Below are 20,035 nucleotides of genomic sequence, written 5' to 3'. Positions count from 1 at the left end.
TATCCTACTTGCTGATTCCTCACCCCATTGCCTCCTCTCACACTGGCCTGATTCCTCCAGGACATTGATTTAACACTCGGCCCAGCTTAGATTTCCACCCAAAGCAGTAGGCACTTCAACAGAATTGTGTCCTTACAATTTACTTTCCAGATTATTTCTGGAAACTACAATTGTTCCCTACCAACATTAGTCATGCAGACTGAACGACCTCAAGGTGAGAGGCAACACTATGTCAGGGTAGCTGGACTGCATTAAACTTGGAGTAGGAAGGCCTGGGTCCAAGTCCTTCAACTTCTGTTAGCTTCCATCTCCGGGGTGTAGTGTGGGGAGAACCACACCTGGAGGGCGGGAGTGGCTGCATCCGATAGGTTCTTTCAGACCTTCAGGAATTGACCATCCAATTCATGACTTGAATGGACAAGCGGCCTCATGGGTGACTGGAAAGTGGCTCATAATTGAACTTGATTCAAGAGAGGCACCGGTAATTCAGATCTGGTGTCTTGGTAGCAGGGACTTTGGGGCATTCTCTTTGCATCTCGCATCCAAGTGTCCCCTCAGAATGGCTGGGTTATTTATTTTCCCTTTGTCTTGCAGCCTCCTAACTAGATAGACTTTGGCTCAACGATTGATCCCTGCCTGGTCCAATCAACTGTGACCAGGTAGCACCACTGATTTAACTCACAGACAAGATACAACTGACTAAAGTAATTTCATCCCAAAAGCACCGCCAGCTCCCCTTTCCCCAGAAGGGGGCTATGGCCATAGCAAGTGCTTACAGGTACCTGGAGAGGGATTCTTGCAATGCTGATTCTCACGCTCCTTGAGAAAAAGATCCAGTGGTCAAATAAATTTGAAACAGTGACTATTATATCTTCCTGTTTAGAGATTCACAATGCACATTAATGTATCAAAGGTTTGGAGTAGCCCTGCAATAAATAATTCCAGTTAATGTGGCTTGTGGCAACATTTCCCAAGAAAACCATTTTTTATGTAACATCTTAGTGATACCCACTGCAAGAGACTTGGACAAGGGCTGACTTAGATCTCATGAACTGGATAGTGCCACCAGCTTTGTCACTGTCTCCTAAACCAGCAGCCCCCAACTCCTGTGCATTGGAACCACCTGGGGGCATTTGACTACATAGAGTCGGTCAACTGTAGCCCCAGAGATTCTGATTTACTAGGTCTGGGGAGAGGCTTGGAGGTCAGAATGCAAATGCTCCCCTACTAGAGTTCTACATAATCATAGTTCTGTATGTCATAGCATAACAATCGTATTTAATGGACATATCCTATGGTGCCAGGGATGAAACCAGTGTGCCTGCATTTTAAAAATTTCATCCTTAAATCCACTTGGCCTAATAGGTATTACCGCGCATTTGTAAATACGAAAATTGAAGCTCCATGCGCCTAGGCAACATGATCACGCGGCTTATGGGTTGCAAGGCTGAGAAGTCAGGGTCTTCTGACATCTGTGTCTCAGTCCCTTGGTCTATACAACTTGCCTCCTCCAGGAACTCACCTTTCTTGGTCTGCTAATTGGTGCCTGTTACTGGCGGGCAGTCAACAGACCATGGTGGAATGAACAAATGCCATGAAGGACCTCCAAGGTCCCTCTTGGCAAAGCACCCCTAAATTCTGCAACTCAAAGTTACGAAGAATGAAGGATACTCAACAGTTTGAGAATCGCCGTTCCGTCACACCCGCATCAAAACTCGATGGTCGACACTCTCTTGTTTATGCTGAAAGCACTGCTTAATTAATGTCCCACTAGCTTCCATGTGTAGCCTTCAAGCAACGCTTCTGCTTAGGGTCTGGTTCTGCTCAAACGAAACCATAACTGCAATTGCTTATGTGCTAACCCATAAAGCCTAGACAAGAAAGAAATTAGCCCCTGAAAAGGATTGAAGAGCTAAGGTGCTATCTACAGATCATAAAATAGAGCTCAAGTCCCAAGTGAGTTCCTGTGCACATCACTGAGAATGCATTCTGCTAACAGCTTCTGTCACTAGACATCTTCCAGGGGCCAAATGCTTTTTGCATAGGATCAAGAGTTATCACATGGGATTCAGGTATTGGCTGCAATTAAGAAATTCCACACTTAAATGTGAAACTGTCCGTGAAAATTTTCGCACTTTCCCTCAAATCAGGAAGCAAGGTCTGAACTCCTGGAGTTCAGGTGTCCCGAATCTACAAAGAGATGAAGACACGGGGATTGACTGCCACAAAGAGGCCATTTGGAAGGGCTTGACTGCCACCTCGTGGTCAAAGTGTGCATTACCATCCAAAGCAAGGGCCCAGGTAACTCGCGCACTGCTTGCTCTAAGCCACTTCTTTTATGACAAGACAGCTTATAACGTCTTTTGACATGCCCCAATAAGCTAAAAGAGAAGAAAGGCATTAAAGTGTTTGGCAATAGTCCTTGGTTGGGAATAGGTTATTTTAAACCTAAGGCCATCATACCTGAGCTGATGTGCTTTAAATGCGCCTAGTTTTGAAAAAGCACGTATTTTTCACTCTCTCCATTGACAGTGTTTCAAAGAAAACTATTTTGTAACCGCAAGAAAGGGCCTAACCCCAGGCGTGTTTTCTCTATTCTCTATTTCCCCAACTAATTTTTCTCTTCCTTCCTTTTTCCCTTCTTCTTCCCTCCCTCCCCCTCTATATTACCTCTAAACTTTCTTGTTTAAATTCCCTCACAAAGAAAGACCTATATCCAATCTATCTGTTACTTCCCAGCTGTGTAGCTTTGAGTAAGTTGCTTAACCTCTCCGCTGTCTGTTTAAACATCTAAAGAATGGTTTTTACATTTTTAAAAGCTTGAGGGGGGACCAACAAACAGGACGGGACAGAGATCACATAGGGTCCACAGAGCCCTTCTACAATAGGAAGTACACAATATACACATCTCCATCCCAGAGTCTGCTTCCCAGAGAACACAACCTAAGGGATCCCTCTGCAATCTGTTCCCAACACAACAGCTAGAGTTATCCTGTTCGAAGTGAGATTATTACTTCTTCCCGCAATTCAACAACTCCCATTTTATGAGAAACAAAAGACAAAGAGTCTTGCCATCCGCACCCCAGTCCCAGAACCTGTCATCCCTTACTCCTCTGTCCCTCGATCGTTCCAGCTGCACTGGCTTCCTTGCTTTTCCTCAAATGTTCCAGGCATGCTCCTGCCTCAGGGCCTTTGTATGTACTGTTTTTGTCTCCTTGGAATGCTCTTTGCCCAGTTATCTGCCACTGCTTCCTGGGTCACCTACTCCAAATCTTGACTCAAATGTTACCTCATTGAAAACTTCCCTCAACCTCTGCTTAGGTGTCCCCGACCCCACCTCACACCAGGAATCCACCCGCATCCCTCGCTCCTGCTTTAGCTTTCTCTCTAGCATGTAGGAGCATCTGGCACACAGTGTATTTTCCTTATTTATATTGTTTCGTGTCTGTCTCCTCCACCAGAACCCAAGCTCCATGAGGGCAAGGATGTTTTCCTGTTCTTTTTACAGCTGTATTCCCAGAACCTAAAATAGCTGGTACACAGCAGTTACTCAATATTTATTGAATGAGCAAGCGAGCAACACAGTGGAAGGCTATGGATATGGAACTAGAAGAACTGTGATCTTTAGGGAAGTCCCTTAAACAGCATCTGATTTTTTTTTCACGTGAAAAATGAGAACAATACTTACGTCATTTTTTGTAAAAGTTACACACTATACCATGTGTGAAAGCGTCATATAATAAACTGCTAAATAAACATAATGCATAATTTTTCCAGAAAATGAATTCATCAGTGAGCTACTTAATTTTTCTAATCTAAAGCTACTAGACTGCCAAAGAGTAAGTGTAGAACCGTCAGACACAGAAAACCTTGAAAATTGTTCTGGTATTTAAATAAAATATAAAAAGATTTATTCCAAAGTCATACCCAAAATGTACAAACAATGAAATGCATCTCTTTTCAAGACTTAATAAAAAAAAAAGCCCTCTTTACATTTAAATTTTATAACCATTTAAAGATCTTTTGCCCCCATATAAAAAGTCTGATAAAAGTTAATTCCATAAAGTGTCAAATGTACTCATTTATATAAAAAGCATTCTTTCTATAAATGCAATATATTCAAATACAATAGTTGTATTATGCAACTGTCCTCAGTTTCTGGAATTCTTGCTAGGCTATAGAATCGCATTTCTACATACTGCTTATAAGACTATAGACGCTGACACTTTTTTCGGATGTTTATACCTCTCTGATGGAAAGTGTAATGCTGCCTTTACATTGCTTTTCAAGTGAAATCTTTTCCCAGTGGTAACTCACTATCCTGCACAAAGAGCAGCCACACCACTCACTGCAAAATTCATAGGTTCTAATTCTTTTTACACAATTTAACAGCCGAATCAAAGCTATGATGCACTACTTTCTTTACAGAGATTTTAATAAATATCCCTAAACTCTAGAAGACTGTTCATAATCCTTGAAAGCAGGGCTCAGTCAACTTGTTCTGTAAAGGTCCAAAAAACAAATATTTGGGGTTTCTCAGGTTACTTCTCTGTTACATACTCTCTCTCTTTTTTTTTTACAAGGCTAAAATGTTTTTTAAAAAAATTCTCAGCTCTGCTAATCCTCTACTTGAAAAAATAGAAGTCATTCATCTCTAAATTAGATTTCTCAAGTGTTAATAAAATGTAAACTTCACATTTTGCAGGAAATGAAATCCATGGTTTCTGACCCCTGAACTGAAAGTTCATCAACAGTGAGAAATGAATCCTGAAGAGTGGGTCTGCATTTCAGATATTCTTTGTAATCAATGGTACTTTCTCATGGCTTCTTTTTCATTTTGAAATGGGTAATTCACATGTGTCTTTACTTTTTTTTTTTTTTTTGGTCTTCATTTTTGATAGGGAAAAATGTTCTTCATGTAGCTACTGTGAAGCCTGCAAACTCAAAGGGGAATACATCCATGCTAAAAGAGGTAGATGCACACACAAAGGGGTATGCCGTCACAGGTCCATGCACACTGGAAACGACCCTTTGATACATAAATTCAACATAAATGCTCTCCAGAGCTAAGAAGGAATTAGTGGAAACCAGCTAGAAGGTATCCAAAGACATCCTAAGGGATGTTCTAATTTGTTTTTATCATATGTAGTTGTTACGTTTTGGGAAAAACATGATTTGCATATGCAATCCATTAATATAAATTAATGTAGCAGCATGGTTTATACAAATTACTGGTGCATATAACCTGGAGTTCACTTAGCAGATACAGCAGAGAATTCTGTGGGAGTTTGTCTGGACTCTGAGAGGGTAAAACAGACCTGTTTATAAACACTGATCTCTAACGTGGAGTAGGCTACCTATAGCTTGGTACTGAGAATCAAACGTGAGTGAGTGTGTGTGTGTGTGTGTGTGTGTGTGTGTGTGTGTGTGTGTGGTATGTTTTCCTTTCCTATCACAAACGGTGTTATGAACAGATTTTGGCAAATAAAAAAGCTTCTGTGAATTTACTCAAATATAACACAAACAAGTTAGAAGCCTCTAGAATTACAATCCCATGTTATTCTACAAAAACATTTACAAATTCTAAAGCCAAGAAAGGTGAAAACTTTGGTAGACCTAAGAAGCTCAAATGTACTAGTGAGCCTAGTACAGCCTTATTTTTGAACTATAAAGAGTAAAGTTTTCAGTGCAAAAACAGTCTCTTGATAAATAGCTATGACATAAAAATCCCAGGAAACAGCTAAAGCCTCTAAAACACCTAAGTACTATCCTGAAGGCATGTTTTGGTATAGAAAAAGTAATTTGGGCTAGGAAATAACAAGGTGTTTTACTGACTTAACTGTGAGTCTGGGTGGTGGAATGTTTAAACAAACAGATTTTGCAAACAGATTCAGCACATTTATAGCTCATCACGTTTTTTCTTAAATGGCCACTTTGGGTGTTGTAATACGTGGTCTGCAGCCTGAAGGACAAGGTACATGAATTCTTCTACATCGAAAGAATAGTTGGTAAATTTCGGATGTTCCCCCAGAGTTGGGTGGTGGCCCTACAAAACCAAACCAAAACATAAATCTGTAAGTCACTAAGGATATGGTTTTCTGAACAGGAATAAAATCATTTTACTTTGGCCAAGGCAACTGTCCCAATAAAACTTTACTTATAAAAACAGTGGGGGGCCAGATTTGGCCTACTGGTCTATAGTTTGCTGATCCCTCCTATATATAATTTAATACATCTTTCTAGGCCCAAAGTTCCCAAAGTTGTCTTCTCAACATACAGATATGGAGTGATTTATTTCCCTTTTCCCTCAACTTGCAAATATAAAATACAACTCAGTGTTCCAGAGAAGAACAGTTTATCTTTGAAGTTTAATGATAGTTTTTCATATTAATTAGATACTTTAAACCAATGAAAAAGCAAAATGAGGTGAAAAGAAAAAAAAACACAAAACAAGGTGAGTTTCATCACTGAACTTTACCTTATCCTGAGGAAAGACTTTGTTCTGCCTTCGCCAAGTGATGTAGTGGACACCTCTCAGCCTGGCCAGGTCTAAGTAACAGCGCTCATCTTCACAGTTGTACCTAAGGATGCAAGGGCACCCACACATGAGACCTGTGTCCAGGCGTTTTGTCAATCAACATTTCTCTGGGAAATAATGCACCTCCCAAATATATTCCTGCAAAAGGTTGTATAACTCATATACAAGATTGATGGGAGATTATTTTTTAAATATCCTCATAACTAAGCTACCTCAACTTTAAAAAAACCAAGCAGGATCAAGGTTTGGAAGGAACTGAAGTTTATCAATAGGGCCAACTGCCTGTGAACTTGATATTATCTCCGAATACCCAGTCTACACACATGCAAGCAGACTTAGGGGAGGTACCACATCCAAGGGCACATAGCTAGGGAAGCAAAAACTGAGCCCAGTTTGCTGAGCTCCAAGGCCTAAGGGTTATCTATTACACCTCTTTCCTTCCTCTGTTCTTCCCTCCCTCCCTCCCTTCCTCCCTTCCTTCTTTACCTCCCTCCCTCTGGAGGAAATGAAGCACTGAGATAGAATCCCTAATTATCTGGCTATTTCTCTAACATATATGCATTTCAAATATTTTTGCAGAATGTGAGAAGTTCACAACTTTTTTCTAAATAGTCTCCCATTTAAATACTGAGTGTAATCTAGGTGCTTAGACACAAAGAGAGAAATGAGGTAACAGTAACCACCGTTGGCGTGTCCAGAATGAAAGATGAGGCATGGTGTCCAGGGCAGAATTACCAAGGGGGAGAGGGCCATGTCTCCATAACCACCCACCCCGGTTAGAGGAGCGCCCCAGAAAGATCATTTTCACCTTGAAGCCTCAGTTTCCCTGTGGATGGAATCAGTGAGCACAAGGCAGAGTGGCTGGCCTGTGCTTTGGAGCCGTGCTCTTCATGAGACATATAGGTTCTTGAACTCTCTTGTTTTAATTGTGGTAGAAAACACAAAATTTACCATCTTGTCCACTTTTAAGTGTACAGTTCAGTAGTGTTAAGAGTGTTCACGTTGTGCAACCAATCTCCAGAAAGTCCCCATCTTGCAAAACTGAAACTCTGTTCCATGCAACAAGAACTCTTCATTCCCTCCCCACCCCCCACGGACCCCTGGCAACCCCCATTCTATGCTCCATCTCTGTGAACCAGACTACTCTGCATACCTCACATAAGTGAAATCACACAGTGTATGTCCTTGCGTGAGCTTATTCTACCTAACATAATGTCCTCAGGGTTCATCCATGTTGTAGCCTGTGACAGGATCCCCTTCTTTTTTAAGGTTGACTAATGCAGAGGTATGCAGATAGACCCACATTTCACGTTCTGTTTATCCGTTCATCCGCTGAAGGACATTTGGATGGCTTCCACATTGGCTATTGGGAACAGTGCTGCCGTGAACACAGGTATGCAACATACAGGTTGCCTTTTACCACAACGACACAGAGGGCAGAGAGATGATCACAGCCTGAGAGGCAGATAGGAACGAGCTTCGAGGACAGAAGTCACAGACGCACATCTCCCATATCATCATGAGATGGAGGGAGAAAGCGGAATTTGCTTGCTAAGTGAACGGTGGCTGCAGACTTCACATTTTTAATTTGAGGTCTGTTTTCTTTCTAGAAGCCTATATGATGTGACTTTCCTGTAAGGAGTAAATATCAGGCCTTTTGAAGCTCTGAATGACAGTCTCGGCATGCATAAAAAGCATTATTCATGGCCTCAATGTAAAGCTGTCTCAAAGCACTTACAGTTCAAATACAGCAGCCCAGTCTGGAAGGAAAAGTAAATGGGTAAGACCAGCTCCATGCATTCCAATAAATATGTCCGTGTTATGAGTGATCCTCAGCTGATCCAAAAACCCAAGTTCCCTGTGAGCATATAGAACAACAGACAGATGGCGAGAAGACAGAAACTGTTAAGATGACTTAGTTCAGGACTCGGTAACAATATTCATACAAGTGTCTTTCCCAATTTAAATCACATTCCACTATGGCTTTTTGCCAATTTCAAGCCTACTCCAGGAATTAATAACTTAATAATTTAATAATTTAACAGTTTTCTAAGTAAGCTCACTTTTTTAAAAAAGTGCAAATATTTGCAAATAAATGCATTTTTTTAAGATTTCATTTTCAATCTCTACACAATGTGGGGCTTGAACTCATGACCCCGAGATCAACAGTTGCAAGCTCTACCCAGCCAGGTGCCCCTAAATGCATTTATTTTAGAAGGAAACTTTTAGCACTGTCTTAAATGAAAAACCGGTAACACGGGTCAAACAAAATTGTAAAAACAGATATAATCAAAGGAAAAAGATTCAAATCTAGGTAGATCCCACAGCAAGGCAAAGCTCTGAGCCGAGGCCTGCTCTTTCTTTATGAAACAGGGAAATCAGGAGGCTACTAAAGAGCTGTTGTGATATACTAGCATCAAACTGAAACCTACTTCCTTAAGATAATAAAAGAATTTTTTTTTATAAAATAAATACTCCTTGTGTGATTGGAGTTTATTCAATGCCATCTGGGTACACCTAAAATTAGTTCAGATACCACCAAGGCATTGTCCTGACTTTGCAACAAACTAATCCACAATTTTATGCACATTAAGATCATAAAAGTGTGCTCCGAATTCAAGACCCCAAAAAACATGCAAACTCTGAACACAAAGTCAACGGCAAAAATGTCCACTGAAATGAGGCTGGCAAGAAACGCTGGACTAAGTATAATACTCTGAATACACGTAATGGAATTAGATCTCCCAGTCCTGCTTACCCAAAGGAAAAAAAAAATGACCAAGATTATTTGGAATTTAAGAGCATAAGAATTCCCAGCTTCTCCTCTTTATTTTTTTTTTTTTAAGATTCCATTTATTTATTTGAGAGAAAGAGAAATGAGTGAGCAGTCGGGGGGGAGGTGCAGAGGAAGAGGGACAAGCAGACTCCATGCTGAGCACAAAGCCTGACGTGGGGCTCGATCTCACCACCCTGAGATCATGACCTGAGCTGAAATCAGGAGTCGAACCCCTAACCAACAGAGCCACCCAGGTGCCCCCAGCTCCTCCTCTTTAAAGAGCTTCCTCTTGAAGGACAACAGAAACCCCCCATGCCACACAGGGAAAGGAAGACAGGGGGCACCCTGTGTGTGTCTCACAAGAGGTGCACCTGCCTTGGTTTCTCCAGGAAGGCCAGCTGATGCCGGGGGAAGCATGAGGATGTGCCCAGATGGACAGAAGCCTGAAGTCTGAGGATAAGGAGGCAAAGCTCCATCTACTGTATTGTAATGCTTCCCTCAGACTGGCAAGGTCTGAATTTATTGTTACTCTTCCTTCATCTGAAAAAACCTACGTATCCTAAAAGCCAGTCAATGCCTGAGCGTCCGAGGTGCCCTCCCCAGTTCTGTCAGCCTGACCTCGGGCCCTCTTCTTCCTCCGTGTCTTCCTGTGGTGATAACGGTAGGCACCATTGCACAGTGTAATCTGTAAGACAGGAGTAGTTCTGCTAACCTCCTAAGACTGTAGGGAGAATGAGATGACATAAAGCTTAAGAGTAAGTCACAACAAATGGTAGCTGTTCTTACGACTGCTATTTATTTGTATTCCGGGTCTGTGGTCCTCAAGACTAAAGCCATGCCATCCTCTGTAACTGGACTCCTACTTCAAAGCCTGTGACCGGCTGGCAGGTACACAATAAAGATCGATTGTATAAATGAATGGATGTATGAAGAATAAGGTGCGGAACTCCCCTGTTTACCGTTAAGTTGTTGTTTTTTGTTTGTTTGTTTTTTAAGCAGGCTCCACACCCAGTGTGGGGCTCAAATGCACAGCCCTGAGATCTGGAGTCATGTGGTCTGCGGACTGAGCCAGCCAGACGCCCTTCTTACTGTTAAGTTCCAACCTATCAATAACAGAGACCCATATGCTTGAATATGGATACTTTTTCTTTTTTTAACATAGAAACTGTTCATAGGGTTAAATTTGGAAAACAAGGCAATGACTGTAGGTGGGCAAGGGAGGACAGAAAAGTCTTCACCTTTCCTTCTGAGCTTTTTTCTACACTGCTTGGTTTTTTCAACCAGGAACAGGCACTGTTGTTTTTACATCCACAGGGTTTACCTAGACAGTAAATGTTAGGTATATTCTGTCTTTCTAAGCCTTTTGCTTGTGCTGGAGTTTTAAAAGAAATGCAAAAACTTTGTAATATTTTTAGAAACCTCGTATTACTCTATGACCCTCAAATTATTCCCATAGAACTAACTTTAGGCCAGGAGTTAAGACGCAGCAGCTAATGGGACAAATTAGGCCAGGAACATTTTAACATTTTTTTTTTAATTCAGAATTAGTTGTCAACTTTTTTTAAGATTTATTTATTTTTGAGAGAGACAGCGTGAGTGTGGGGGAGGGGGAGAGAAAGAGGGAGGAGAGAGAATCCCAAGCAGACCCTGTGCGGAGCACAGAGCCTGGTGTGAGGCTCTATCTCAGGACCCTGAGACCACGATGGGAGCTGAAACCAAGAGTCGGACGCTTAACTGACTACAGCATCCAGGCGCCCGTATTTTTTTTTCCAACTTCTAAAAATTCAGAAATTTCAAATGAAAATGTGGACTCGAAAAAAGAACTCTGGATTCACCACTTCGCTTGAACAATGAGATGGCGTCAAAATATCAGACCGCACACAGCCGAAGAGCAACTGCCCCTGTCTGCCCCGGGTCCTCACCTGCTCACTTCACTCACAGAGGTGTCTGCCTGTCCCTTCCCAGTCTATCAGTGTCAACGGCTACCATTTGAAAAACCCTTTTGATTTTCCATTAACTCATCCAAGCAAAAGATAACAGCGTCTGTCCAAGAGCGGGATATTACTTACTTATATTTGTAATCGACAATCTGAACCTCAAGTGTAGATACCGTTTTCAGTGCGTTTACCAGCTAGGGGGAAAAAAAAAACATTTAGAATGTCTTTTCCTTCCTTCTCTTCTGTTTTATTTTCCTTTGAGTCCTAAAATTTCTTATTTTCATACATAATATTTTTCAGGTATTACCTATCATTCAGATCTACGGTCTTAACCTTTAACTGAGTTCAAATGCAGATTCCACCCCTCGGTCACATTACCTCCCTAAAATCCCACCACAATGGGCTGTCATAAAGGCTGAAAGCAGCAAATTCATGGGAGTGAAGTGTTCGGCACAGCGCTCACTACCTATTAACTGCTATTATTACTACTTGCTAGTTATTCCCTCAATTTTTCAACATAGGTTTGCTGGGCACCTACCTTGTTCCAGGCTTTATGTTAAGAGTTTTCTCCCTATCCCTTATCTCATTTCAGACAAACTACTTGTGCTTTTGGCCTTATCCTCTGAAAACATTAAATTTTGGCCAAAAAAAATGTTCTCAATATTTCTACACAGAAAAAACAATTATTCTTCTAGCAAACAGAAAGTAACAAAGCACAATTAACCTAGTATCAGAAATACAGCCATGGTTTTCTGTGTCCCTCACATTTAGCCGTCTTAACCCAACACTGTGGGTCACTGCTATTCAGAAATTTTTGTTCTTGTATCCTGCGGCCTGTGGTGTGCACTACACAACAAAAATGGTAACAAATGTATCACTTCAATTGTGCTGGCAATGCTCAGTGCTTTAGGTCGTCACTTAATCCTCATACAAGTCTCATACCAAGTAAATATTATTATTACACCTATTTTTTTAAAGATTTTAAGTAATCTCTACACCCAATATGGGGCTTGAACCCACAACCCCAAGATCAAGAGTAACATGCTCCTCCGACTGAGCCAGCCTCAGGCACCCCCATATGCCTTTTTTTTTTAACAGTTTATCTATTTATTTATTTGAGAGAGGGAGAAAGCCACATGTGTGAGCGAATGGAGGGGTAGAGGGGGGAAGGAGGGGGAGAGAATCTCAAGCGGACTCTGAGCTGAGAGCGGGGAGCCCTACTCAGGGCTCGATCTCATGACCCTGAAATCATGACCTGAGCTAAAACTAAGAGTCACTGAACTCACTGAAATCACCCAGGCGCCTCCCCCCCCCACCCCATATGCCTATTTTAAAATGATACAGTGGAGGCTTAGAGATGTTAAGGAACTTTCCCAGGATCTTGCAGCTAGCAAAGGGCAGAGCCAAAATTAAATCTAGGTCTTCTGACCCCAGAATCTGTGTTTTTAGGCAGTGCCCTGGTAAAAGCAACAGGCAAGGACTTACATCCACTTCCCTCCCCTGTTACACACATACACAGTCATAGAATGGAAGTTTCTTTCTCTAGACAGCCCCTGAACTCCCCTGAATATACTACTTATGTCAGGGAGTTGAAGGAGTGAGGATAGGTTAGAATTCCGTTTTCCAGGAGCGAATTAATCCCCATGCATGAGCCCTGGTCTTGTAATGAGATGCGCCCACATAAAAAGAATCTCGTTTTAGAGGGTCCTCGAGCAAACAGGCTTTTTTTTTTTTTTTTTTACAATTTCTAGTCACACCGCGGAGGTGGCCACAGCCCTCTGACATGATTATCCAATCCTGAGGTTGGGAAGGATTGCAGGAACTGTCATTTAATGAGAGCATCTGGGGTTTTTTTTCCTTAAAAATCTTATTTATTTATATGAGAGAGAGAGCACACAAGCAGGGGCAGGGGCAGACAGAGAGGGAGAAGCAGACTCTCCGCTGAGCAAGTCCGATGCGGGACTCGATCCCAGGACCCTGAGATCACGACCTGCGCCGAAAGCAGCCACTTAACCAACTGAGCCACGAAGGCAGCCCTTTTCCTTGAGACTCCAAAGGGCCAAAGCAACAGTCGTTTGCTTTTTCTCTGTCCCCTACCAAGGGCTGAAGGAAGGGATCCATTCTGTTGTTCAGAGGCGCCACCTCCTTCCCCTACATCAGGCTGAGAAGGAGCCAGCCAGCTCTTAACTCCTCCTGGTTGTTTTTCTTTCCCACCCCAGTTTATCTTTTGTCTCTCCTCTAGCCCCTACCTCTGAAGCCATTTTATGAACTGTCAAGTGCCACCTGAGCCTCCAGTAAAAACAAAAACAGGCATCTATCATCTATCTATCTATCTATCTATTCATGAATCAAGGTAGAGTCAAAGGTGCTTTCTTCTCTGCTTGGTAGCTGCCTTTTCAAGTGATGCCGATCACCAGGAGAAAAGCAGCCGGTGGGTGCTCTTTGGCTTAGAGTTCAGATCCGAAATGCCAAATCTCACCCGTGGGCAACATCGTTTGCACGATCAGCGGGACCAGATGTGAACACGTCGCTGGCGATACTGCAGCACCCACTGGTGCTACTCCTTTGCGCTGGACCGCTTGCCAGGTTTGAGGCTGCTCCTTGGCCAGCCTTCCCGGCAGACTGGGGGCCAAAGTGGGTCAGCATCCTCACATTTATTTGTGTTGGAGCAGCAGAGTTCTCTGGTTAAGAAGCAGGCTCAGACCCTGACGACCACGGCTCACCCCCTATTATTCTGCTCCCTGGCTGGGTGACCTTAAGCATGTTTTGTAACCTCTAAGCCTCTGTGTTCTTGTGAGGCTTCCCATCCATCTACCCCAGCCCTGCATCACTTGATACATTTTTATTTACAGGTCTGTAACACACACACACACACACACACACACACACACACACACACACACTGCTCATTTCTTCCACCCACGGCTTCCAAACAGTGTCTCATCACACCATATGTTCATGTCCTCCATAATCCATATGGATCTCAAGACACTAATTACATAATTTTGATCTGCCCATTAGGCATCCAAATTAATCTGTGTAAAACATTTTACCCAGCCAAACCTGCCTCCAGTCCCCTCCTACTGAGCTTCTCCCATCTCAATTCCACTGGCCTGCTCAAGCTAAAAGCCTGGGAGTTCACCTGATTCTCAGTGCCTTTCCTGGGCTGACCTCATGTGTACCTGCATATACTGACAGGAAGTCTCCTAGACTTGCTCTCCGAGACCGATCTTGAATTCATTTCCTTTATCATCTCTGCCGTCATCACCTTCATCTAAACTCTTACTGGGGCCACAGTGACGGCTCTGCATGAATCCCTCTGCTTCTACTCTTGCAGCCAGAGTGGTTTACAAATAAATAAATAAGCCAGTTCATGTCTCTGCCTGTGTATTCGTTTTCGACAAGCTGCTATGACCAATTACCACAGAGTCCACAGCTCACAAGAACACAACTGACCCTCCCACTGTTCTGCAGGACAGTAGTCCAACAGTGAGACAGACAGCTGTCCACAGGGCTGTGCTCCTTCTGGGGGCTCGAGGGGAGAATCCGTGCCCAGCTTCTAGAAGCCATCGCATTCCTTGGCTCGGGGCCCTTCCTCCATCTTCAAAGCCAGGAATGCGGCATCTCTCTGGCCCTGCTTCTATCCTCATGTCTCCTTCCTGGATTCTGTCTTCCACTTCCACTTTCCAGGAGGTGCTCAACAGAAATCCGGTTGGCGAGAAGAATCATCTTTTGGTGGTAGCCCATGATTCTGCCTACCACACCCTGCTGCAAACCTCACAGAGGCTTCCCTCCCACCGGAATAAAACCTGCCCATCTCCTCACCCAGGCCCATGAGGCTGATAAGATAGGGGACCTCCTCACACCCTGCCTGACTTCTCTGACCTCTTGTGGGGTCATCCTCACCTCTCCCACTGTGCCAGTTACGCTGGTGAGCCTCCATTCCTGGAGCACCTAAAGCTCTGAACACCACAGGCCATTTGCTTCTGCCTGGGAGGCTCTCTCCCTGGCTGGTTTCTTACTGATAAGGTCTCTGCCAACAGCACCTCTTTAAACACCTCACCTGACTGCTTCCCCCTTCCTCCTACATCTCCTGCCCCAACACATCACCTTGTTTTACTTCCTTTGTAGCACTGCCCACTACCTGAAATCACCTTACTTAGGGACTTGTTTACTTATTTCTTGTCTGTCCCACCTTGAGAGCATAAGCTCCATGAGGACAGGGACCTTACCTGTCTTGTCCTCTACTGTAGCTCCAGGGCCTAGAATATGGCCCAGGACATAGCAGGTGCCCAACACATTTCTGTGCAATCAATCACACTATTGTGAGAACATCTTCCAGCCACGCTATTGTAGGCAGGTGCCTTATAGGGTGATCTTATTTAAGTACAATGTACGAGTTCACGCTGTCGAAATGAATTAGAGAACCTAAGAGGTGAATAGTTTCTAAGACACACAGTCATGAAAGGAACGGAGACTCTTCCAACTTAGATGGTGGATGCCACCGTATCACCATGCTCCATCAACCACCTCTCAAGAGCTACTCTTGCATTTCTGCTGCTCGTTTGTCCAGAGGCAGAATGTTTGGCAACCTATGGCAGTAAAGGCAGGAATCAGAATTTCTGCCTCTGTTTCCCCTCTGAGTTGGGGCAGATACACGTTTCCCGTGAGGCGAAGCTAGTTTGGGCAATGGGTGGTTTGCTGACTCCCAGGAGAAGTCCAATAAATGAACCAGGCATAGCCATCAAACTTTTCTAAAAGCTAATAATTTCAAATCAAAGCATTTAATGCAATGTGAAAAAAATTAAGCACATCAGTCACAGAAGGTTAAATTCAATACGATGATATTAAAAATGCCTACCAAACACTAACCTCATTTTGGTTTAGTATTTTCCGGTACTCTGTACTCCGTGCAAGGATGGTGACTCGGATTTTTCTGTCCTGCAATCAAAAGGAAAAGGCAAAATCATGCTGTATATGCCTGCACATATGAGTGAATGCTAGAACCTAAAATGTGATTTTCACAAAGAGATGAAACTCAATCAGGATACATTTAGGGGATGATTATGATTTTAGTCTGATTCCTTCAGAGTTCTTGCAGGAAACTAAAATGCATCCACTTTAGCCACAGAAGACAAAACCTGTTTATTACACTTCTGTTTGGTTAGCTGCATGGAATTTTTGGCAGGGGTTTGTGGGTTAGGTGAGGATTTGGGGGGAGAACCAGGTGACGTGGGGAAAGACAGGGAAAAGGAAAAGGAGAAAAAAAGTACATACTTCCACTGTCCCTTAGCTTATCTGTCACAGGTTGGTGACATCTGATTTTGGATCACTTCAGGTGAGAAATTGCTAACTGAGAAAACACTGTCTTCTGATTCTTTTTCTGCAAAGGTGGCATTGATTTTTATTTCGGGTGAAAAGTCAGGCCCACGTCAGAACTCCCAAGGTACTCCTTACCTTGGGTCCCTCCTGTGTGATGTTTAGTCTGTGTAGCACATGCTGGGAAAATGCCCTGAATAATCCCGTGTTTTGGCAGCCAGATATCTAACACGAAAACAATAGTTCATATTACAGTGAATAATTGTGTATTACTCTTGAAGATGTTCTCAAGTTATAGATAAATGTTATCTTAGAACCTATCAAGAATAGGGATGCCTGGATAGCTCAGCTGGTTAAGCGGCCAACTCTTGATTTCAGGTCAGGTCATGATCTCACAGTCCTGGGATCAAGCCCTGAGTCCAGCTCCACGTTCAACAGGAGTCGGCTTGAGGATTCTCTTTCCCTCTCCCTTTGCCCCACCCCCTTCTCCCGCACACGTGTGCTTCTCTCTAAAATAAATAAATAAATCTTAAAAAAAAACCTATGAAGAATAAATGTATAAATATGAATATGAATAACAGATATGCTTACCAAAGGGGTATTATAGAACAGCCCATATCGCATCCGGGGGAGTAAAGAAAAAACAGCTTCTTTAAAACATACCTAAGAATGAAGGTATTATATAAGGTAAGAGAACACAATTTGTACCACATCAAAATAGTACTTATAATCACAGAAAATATATTTTAATTAATCTTTTTGCACTGAAATATTTTGAATGGCAAACTATTTCACTCAAGGGAAAGTCATAATTTTGGAGAATCTAAAGGAAAAATTTTCTGCACACTACATGGTTAATAATTAAGAATGATTTGAAGTTATAAAAAAAGAAACTACAAAGTCAGAAATCAGTGGCAATAGCTAATAGAAACTCGTATTAAAAATTTATTTGATGAGTGAGTCATCTACAATGACTGTTATTTACAGACATTTCAGCAAAGTTTCCAGTACCCTTTTGGAATCATAAGTTTTCAAATGTATAACATCATAATCAGTAAAGGCTTTCCAGGTGTCAGAGAACAGGTCACCATATCCATAGGAGCTCTGAAAGTGGAAACAAAAGAGGTTAGGGCAACAAAAGTCTACAACGTGGCTTTTCAAAAGTGCAACAAAATATTTGAATCAGCTTGTCAGTATTAAGAACTAATGATTCTAAACAAGCTCATCAAATTCATGGAAGAAAAATGGATTTTCATCTTAGGCCTGAGCAAGGACCTAGTATGATATAATGTTATCAGAAATAATCACCCACAATTATAATCTTAGTCTGTTAAAAACATTGTTTTTCTACCCTATCCCTTTTTAGATTCATATCTCTGAATGATAGCTGGTGTGGGTTTTTTTCCCTGTGAATCTTCTATCTAAATCACACACATACAGGGGCACCTGGGTGGCTCAGTTGGTTGAGTGCCTGCCTTCAGTTCAGGTCATGATCCCAGGGGCCTGCATCGGGCTCCCTGCTCAGCCCCTCCCCCGCTTATGCTCCATCTCTCAAATGAATAAATAAAATCTTAAAAAAAAAATCACACACATACAACATATACAGATGCCATCATTTGTACACACTTGGATATTCTCAGTAAGCAAAAATTATCAGGGTAAATGGAATACACTTTTGAAAAGAAATTTTGAAAAGAAAAAGCCTTGAAAGTCCTAACACTACAATACGATGAACATTAGCCTATGAAATGATCTCCGCATTGACTAAAGAGTAACATGTGATAACATCCCATTAACATTAATAATAATTATTATTATAGCATCTTGCATATTTCCTATATCTCTAGCATTTGAAATGAACACCCCACAAACTTAATGAGCTAGGTGATATCATTATCCCCATTTTACAGATGAGGAAACCGAGATACAAATTTAAGTAATTTGCATTAACAGTAGTGCTGGTGTGTTTGCAGGGCTGAGATTAAATCCAGTCTGTTTGCTTCCAGACTCCAAGCTCTTAATCTACGTACGGCAGTTTGCCTCACAGGGGGAAGTAGTTCTTTCTATTACATTTACTGAATGCATTTCATTTTTGAAAAGTAGAAATTAATTACGTGCTCCATCAGCTAAAGGAAGGAGATCAATTTATTTAAAAATGGAATAACTTAGATTGAAAAATTCAGCCAAAAGAAGTAAGAACTATGTATTGTAGGATGACATTCAAGGTCTACAGCAGGTTATACATTATGTTCATGCCTTTTTACCATTACAGCATTCTTTTTTCAGATTTTGAAATTTTGATGTTGCACATATTAGAGTTATTTCAAAGTTAGTGAGAACTGTCAGATGTAGTGATAAGAAAAAAATTTTCCCCTTCGATGTTTCTCCTGTGCCATTCTAATAAAGGCCCTTCTCAACACCATCAAAAATGAAATGTCCCTATTCTGGCTCAATAATAAATAAAGGGCAATTAAAAGAAGTGATCCTAGACAGTTTCTTGAGATAAAATACTTCAAATAAAATAAGATACCCTTGAAAGGAAAATTTAATAATAAAATACAGCAATCCTGACTGATCCCTTTCCAGGGAAATCATGTATTATTCAGCAACAACCACCTCCAGAAGCTTTTTTTTTTTTTTTAAGATTTTATTTATTTATTTGACAGAGAGATAGCGAGAGCGGGAACACAGGCAGGGGGAGTGGGAGAGGGAAAAGCAGGCTTCCCGCTGAGCAGGGAGCCCGACACGGGGCTCGATCCCAGGACCCTGGGATCATGACCTGAGCCGAAGGCAGATGCTTAGCAACTGAGCCACCCAGGCGCCCCCCTCCAGAAGCTTCTTAATTCATGTCCCTCAACTTCAAATTATCTGCCACAGGGGAAGGAGGAACTTCTTTCTTTCTAGTCTCATGTTGAAGAATATTTGGGTATTCTTAAAGATGACATAAAACTTCCTCCTGGGTATGTCTCTAACTTAAACATGCTCCTGACCCATGACTTAGAAATTCTACTTCTAGAAATGTGTCCTACAGAAATGCTGGGATAAGAGTATAAAGACGTATGTCTGTGGAAAGGATATTCACTGCATTTCCACAAATAGCACAAAAGTGGAAACAAACAAAAGTGATTGGCGTGGGGCCAAGAGATTATACATACACTGAGGCATGCACTGAATATGTGAACATCCATAACATTCACCGAATTGAATACCATGTAACCACTAAAAAAAAAATAATAACCCTAAATGTACCCACTTGGAACAATGTCCCTGATACAATGTTAAGTTAGCAAATATGAGAGAGCATATTTTCTATAAGGATATAATAGAAACACACCCTTACACAAATTTTATAATATCCTTATACAAATCCTTATATAAATTTTGGATAAGGATATATTTATCTTTGCTAAAATAAAGTCATACATGGGAACTGTAGTTAGTCACCTTGGAGGGAAATGGAGTTGG

At 41.9% G+C, this 20,035-nt stretch overlaps 1 protein-coding gene across 3 annotated transcripts in view; it reads right to left on the bottom strand.

Annotated features, from left to right (window-relative positions):
* Positions 1-3,948: 3,948 nt before the first annotated feature.
* Positions 3,949-20,035, bottom strand: part of EOGT (EGF domain specific O-linked N-acetylglucosamine transferase) — a 36,351-nt gene continuing 20,264 nt past the window's right edge. For all 3 annotated transcript variants that reach the window (XM_028110423.2, XM_028110424.2, XM_028110422.2), the window contains 8 exons: positions 17,582-17,674; positions 17,162-17,233; positions 16,709-16,795; positions 16,124-16,192; positions 11,384-11,445; positions 8,277-8,396; positions 6,479-6,581; positions 3,949-6,046 (listed from right to left, as the gene is read on the bottom strand). In XM_028110423.2, the coding sequence (XP_027966224.1) occupies positions 5,900-6,046; positions 6,479-6,581; positions 8,277-8,396; positions 11,384-11,445; positions 16,124-16,192; positions 16,709-16,795; positions 17,162-17,233; positions 17,582-17,674 (753 nt within the window). In that variant the 3' untranslated portion in view covers positions 3,949-5,899. The remainder of the gene's footprint in view (positions 6,047-6,478; positions 6,582-8,276; positions 8,397-11,383; positions 11,446-16,123; positions 16,193-16,708; positions 16,796-17,161; positions 17,234-17,581; positions 17,675-20,035) is intronic.

The sequence above is a fragment of the Eumetopias jubatus genome, unplaced genomic scaffold, assembly GCF_037043125.1.
Source record: "Eumetopias jubatus isolate StellerSeaLion01/CBP00866 unplaced genomic scaffold, mEumJub1_p1.0 scaffold_1, whole genome shotgun sequence".
Lineage (NCBI taxonomy): Eukaryota > Metazoa > Chordata > Mammalia > Carnivora > Otariidae > Eumetopias > Eumetopias jubatus.
Note: the sequence above shows the minus strand (reverse complement) of the source record. Positions and strands in the feature narration are given on the sequence as shown.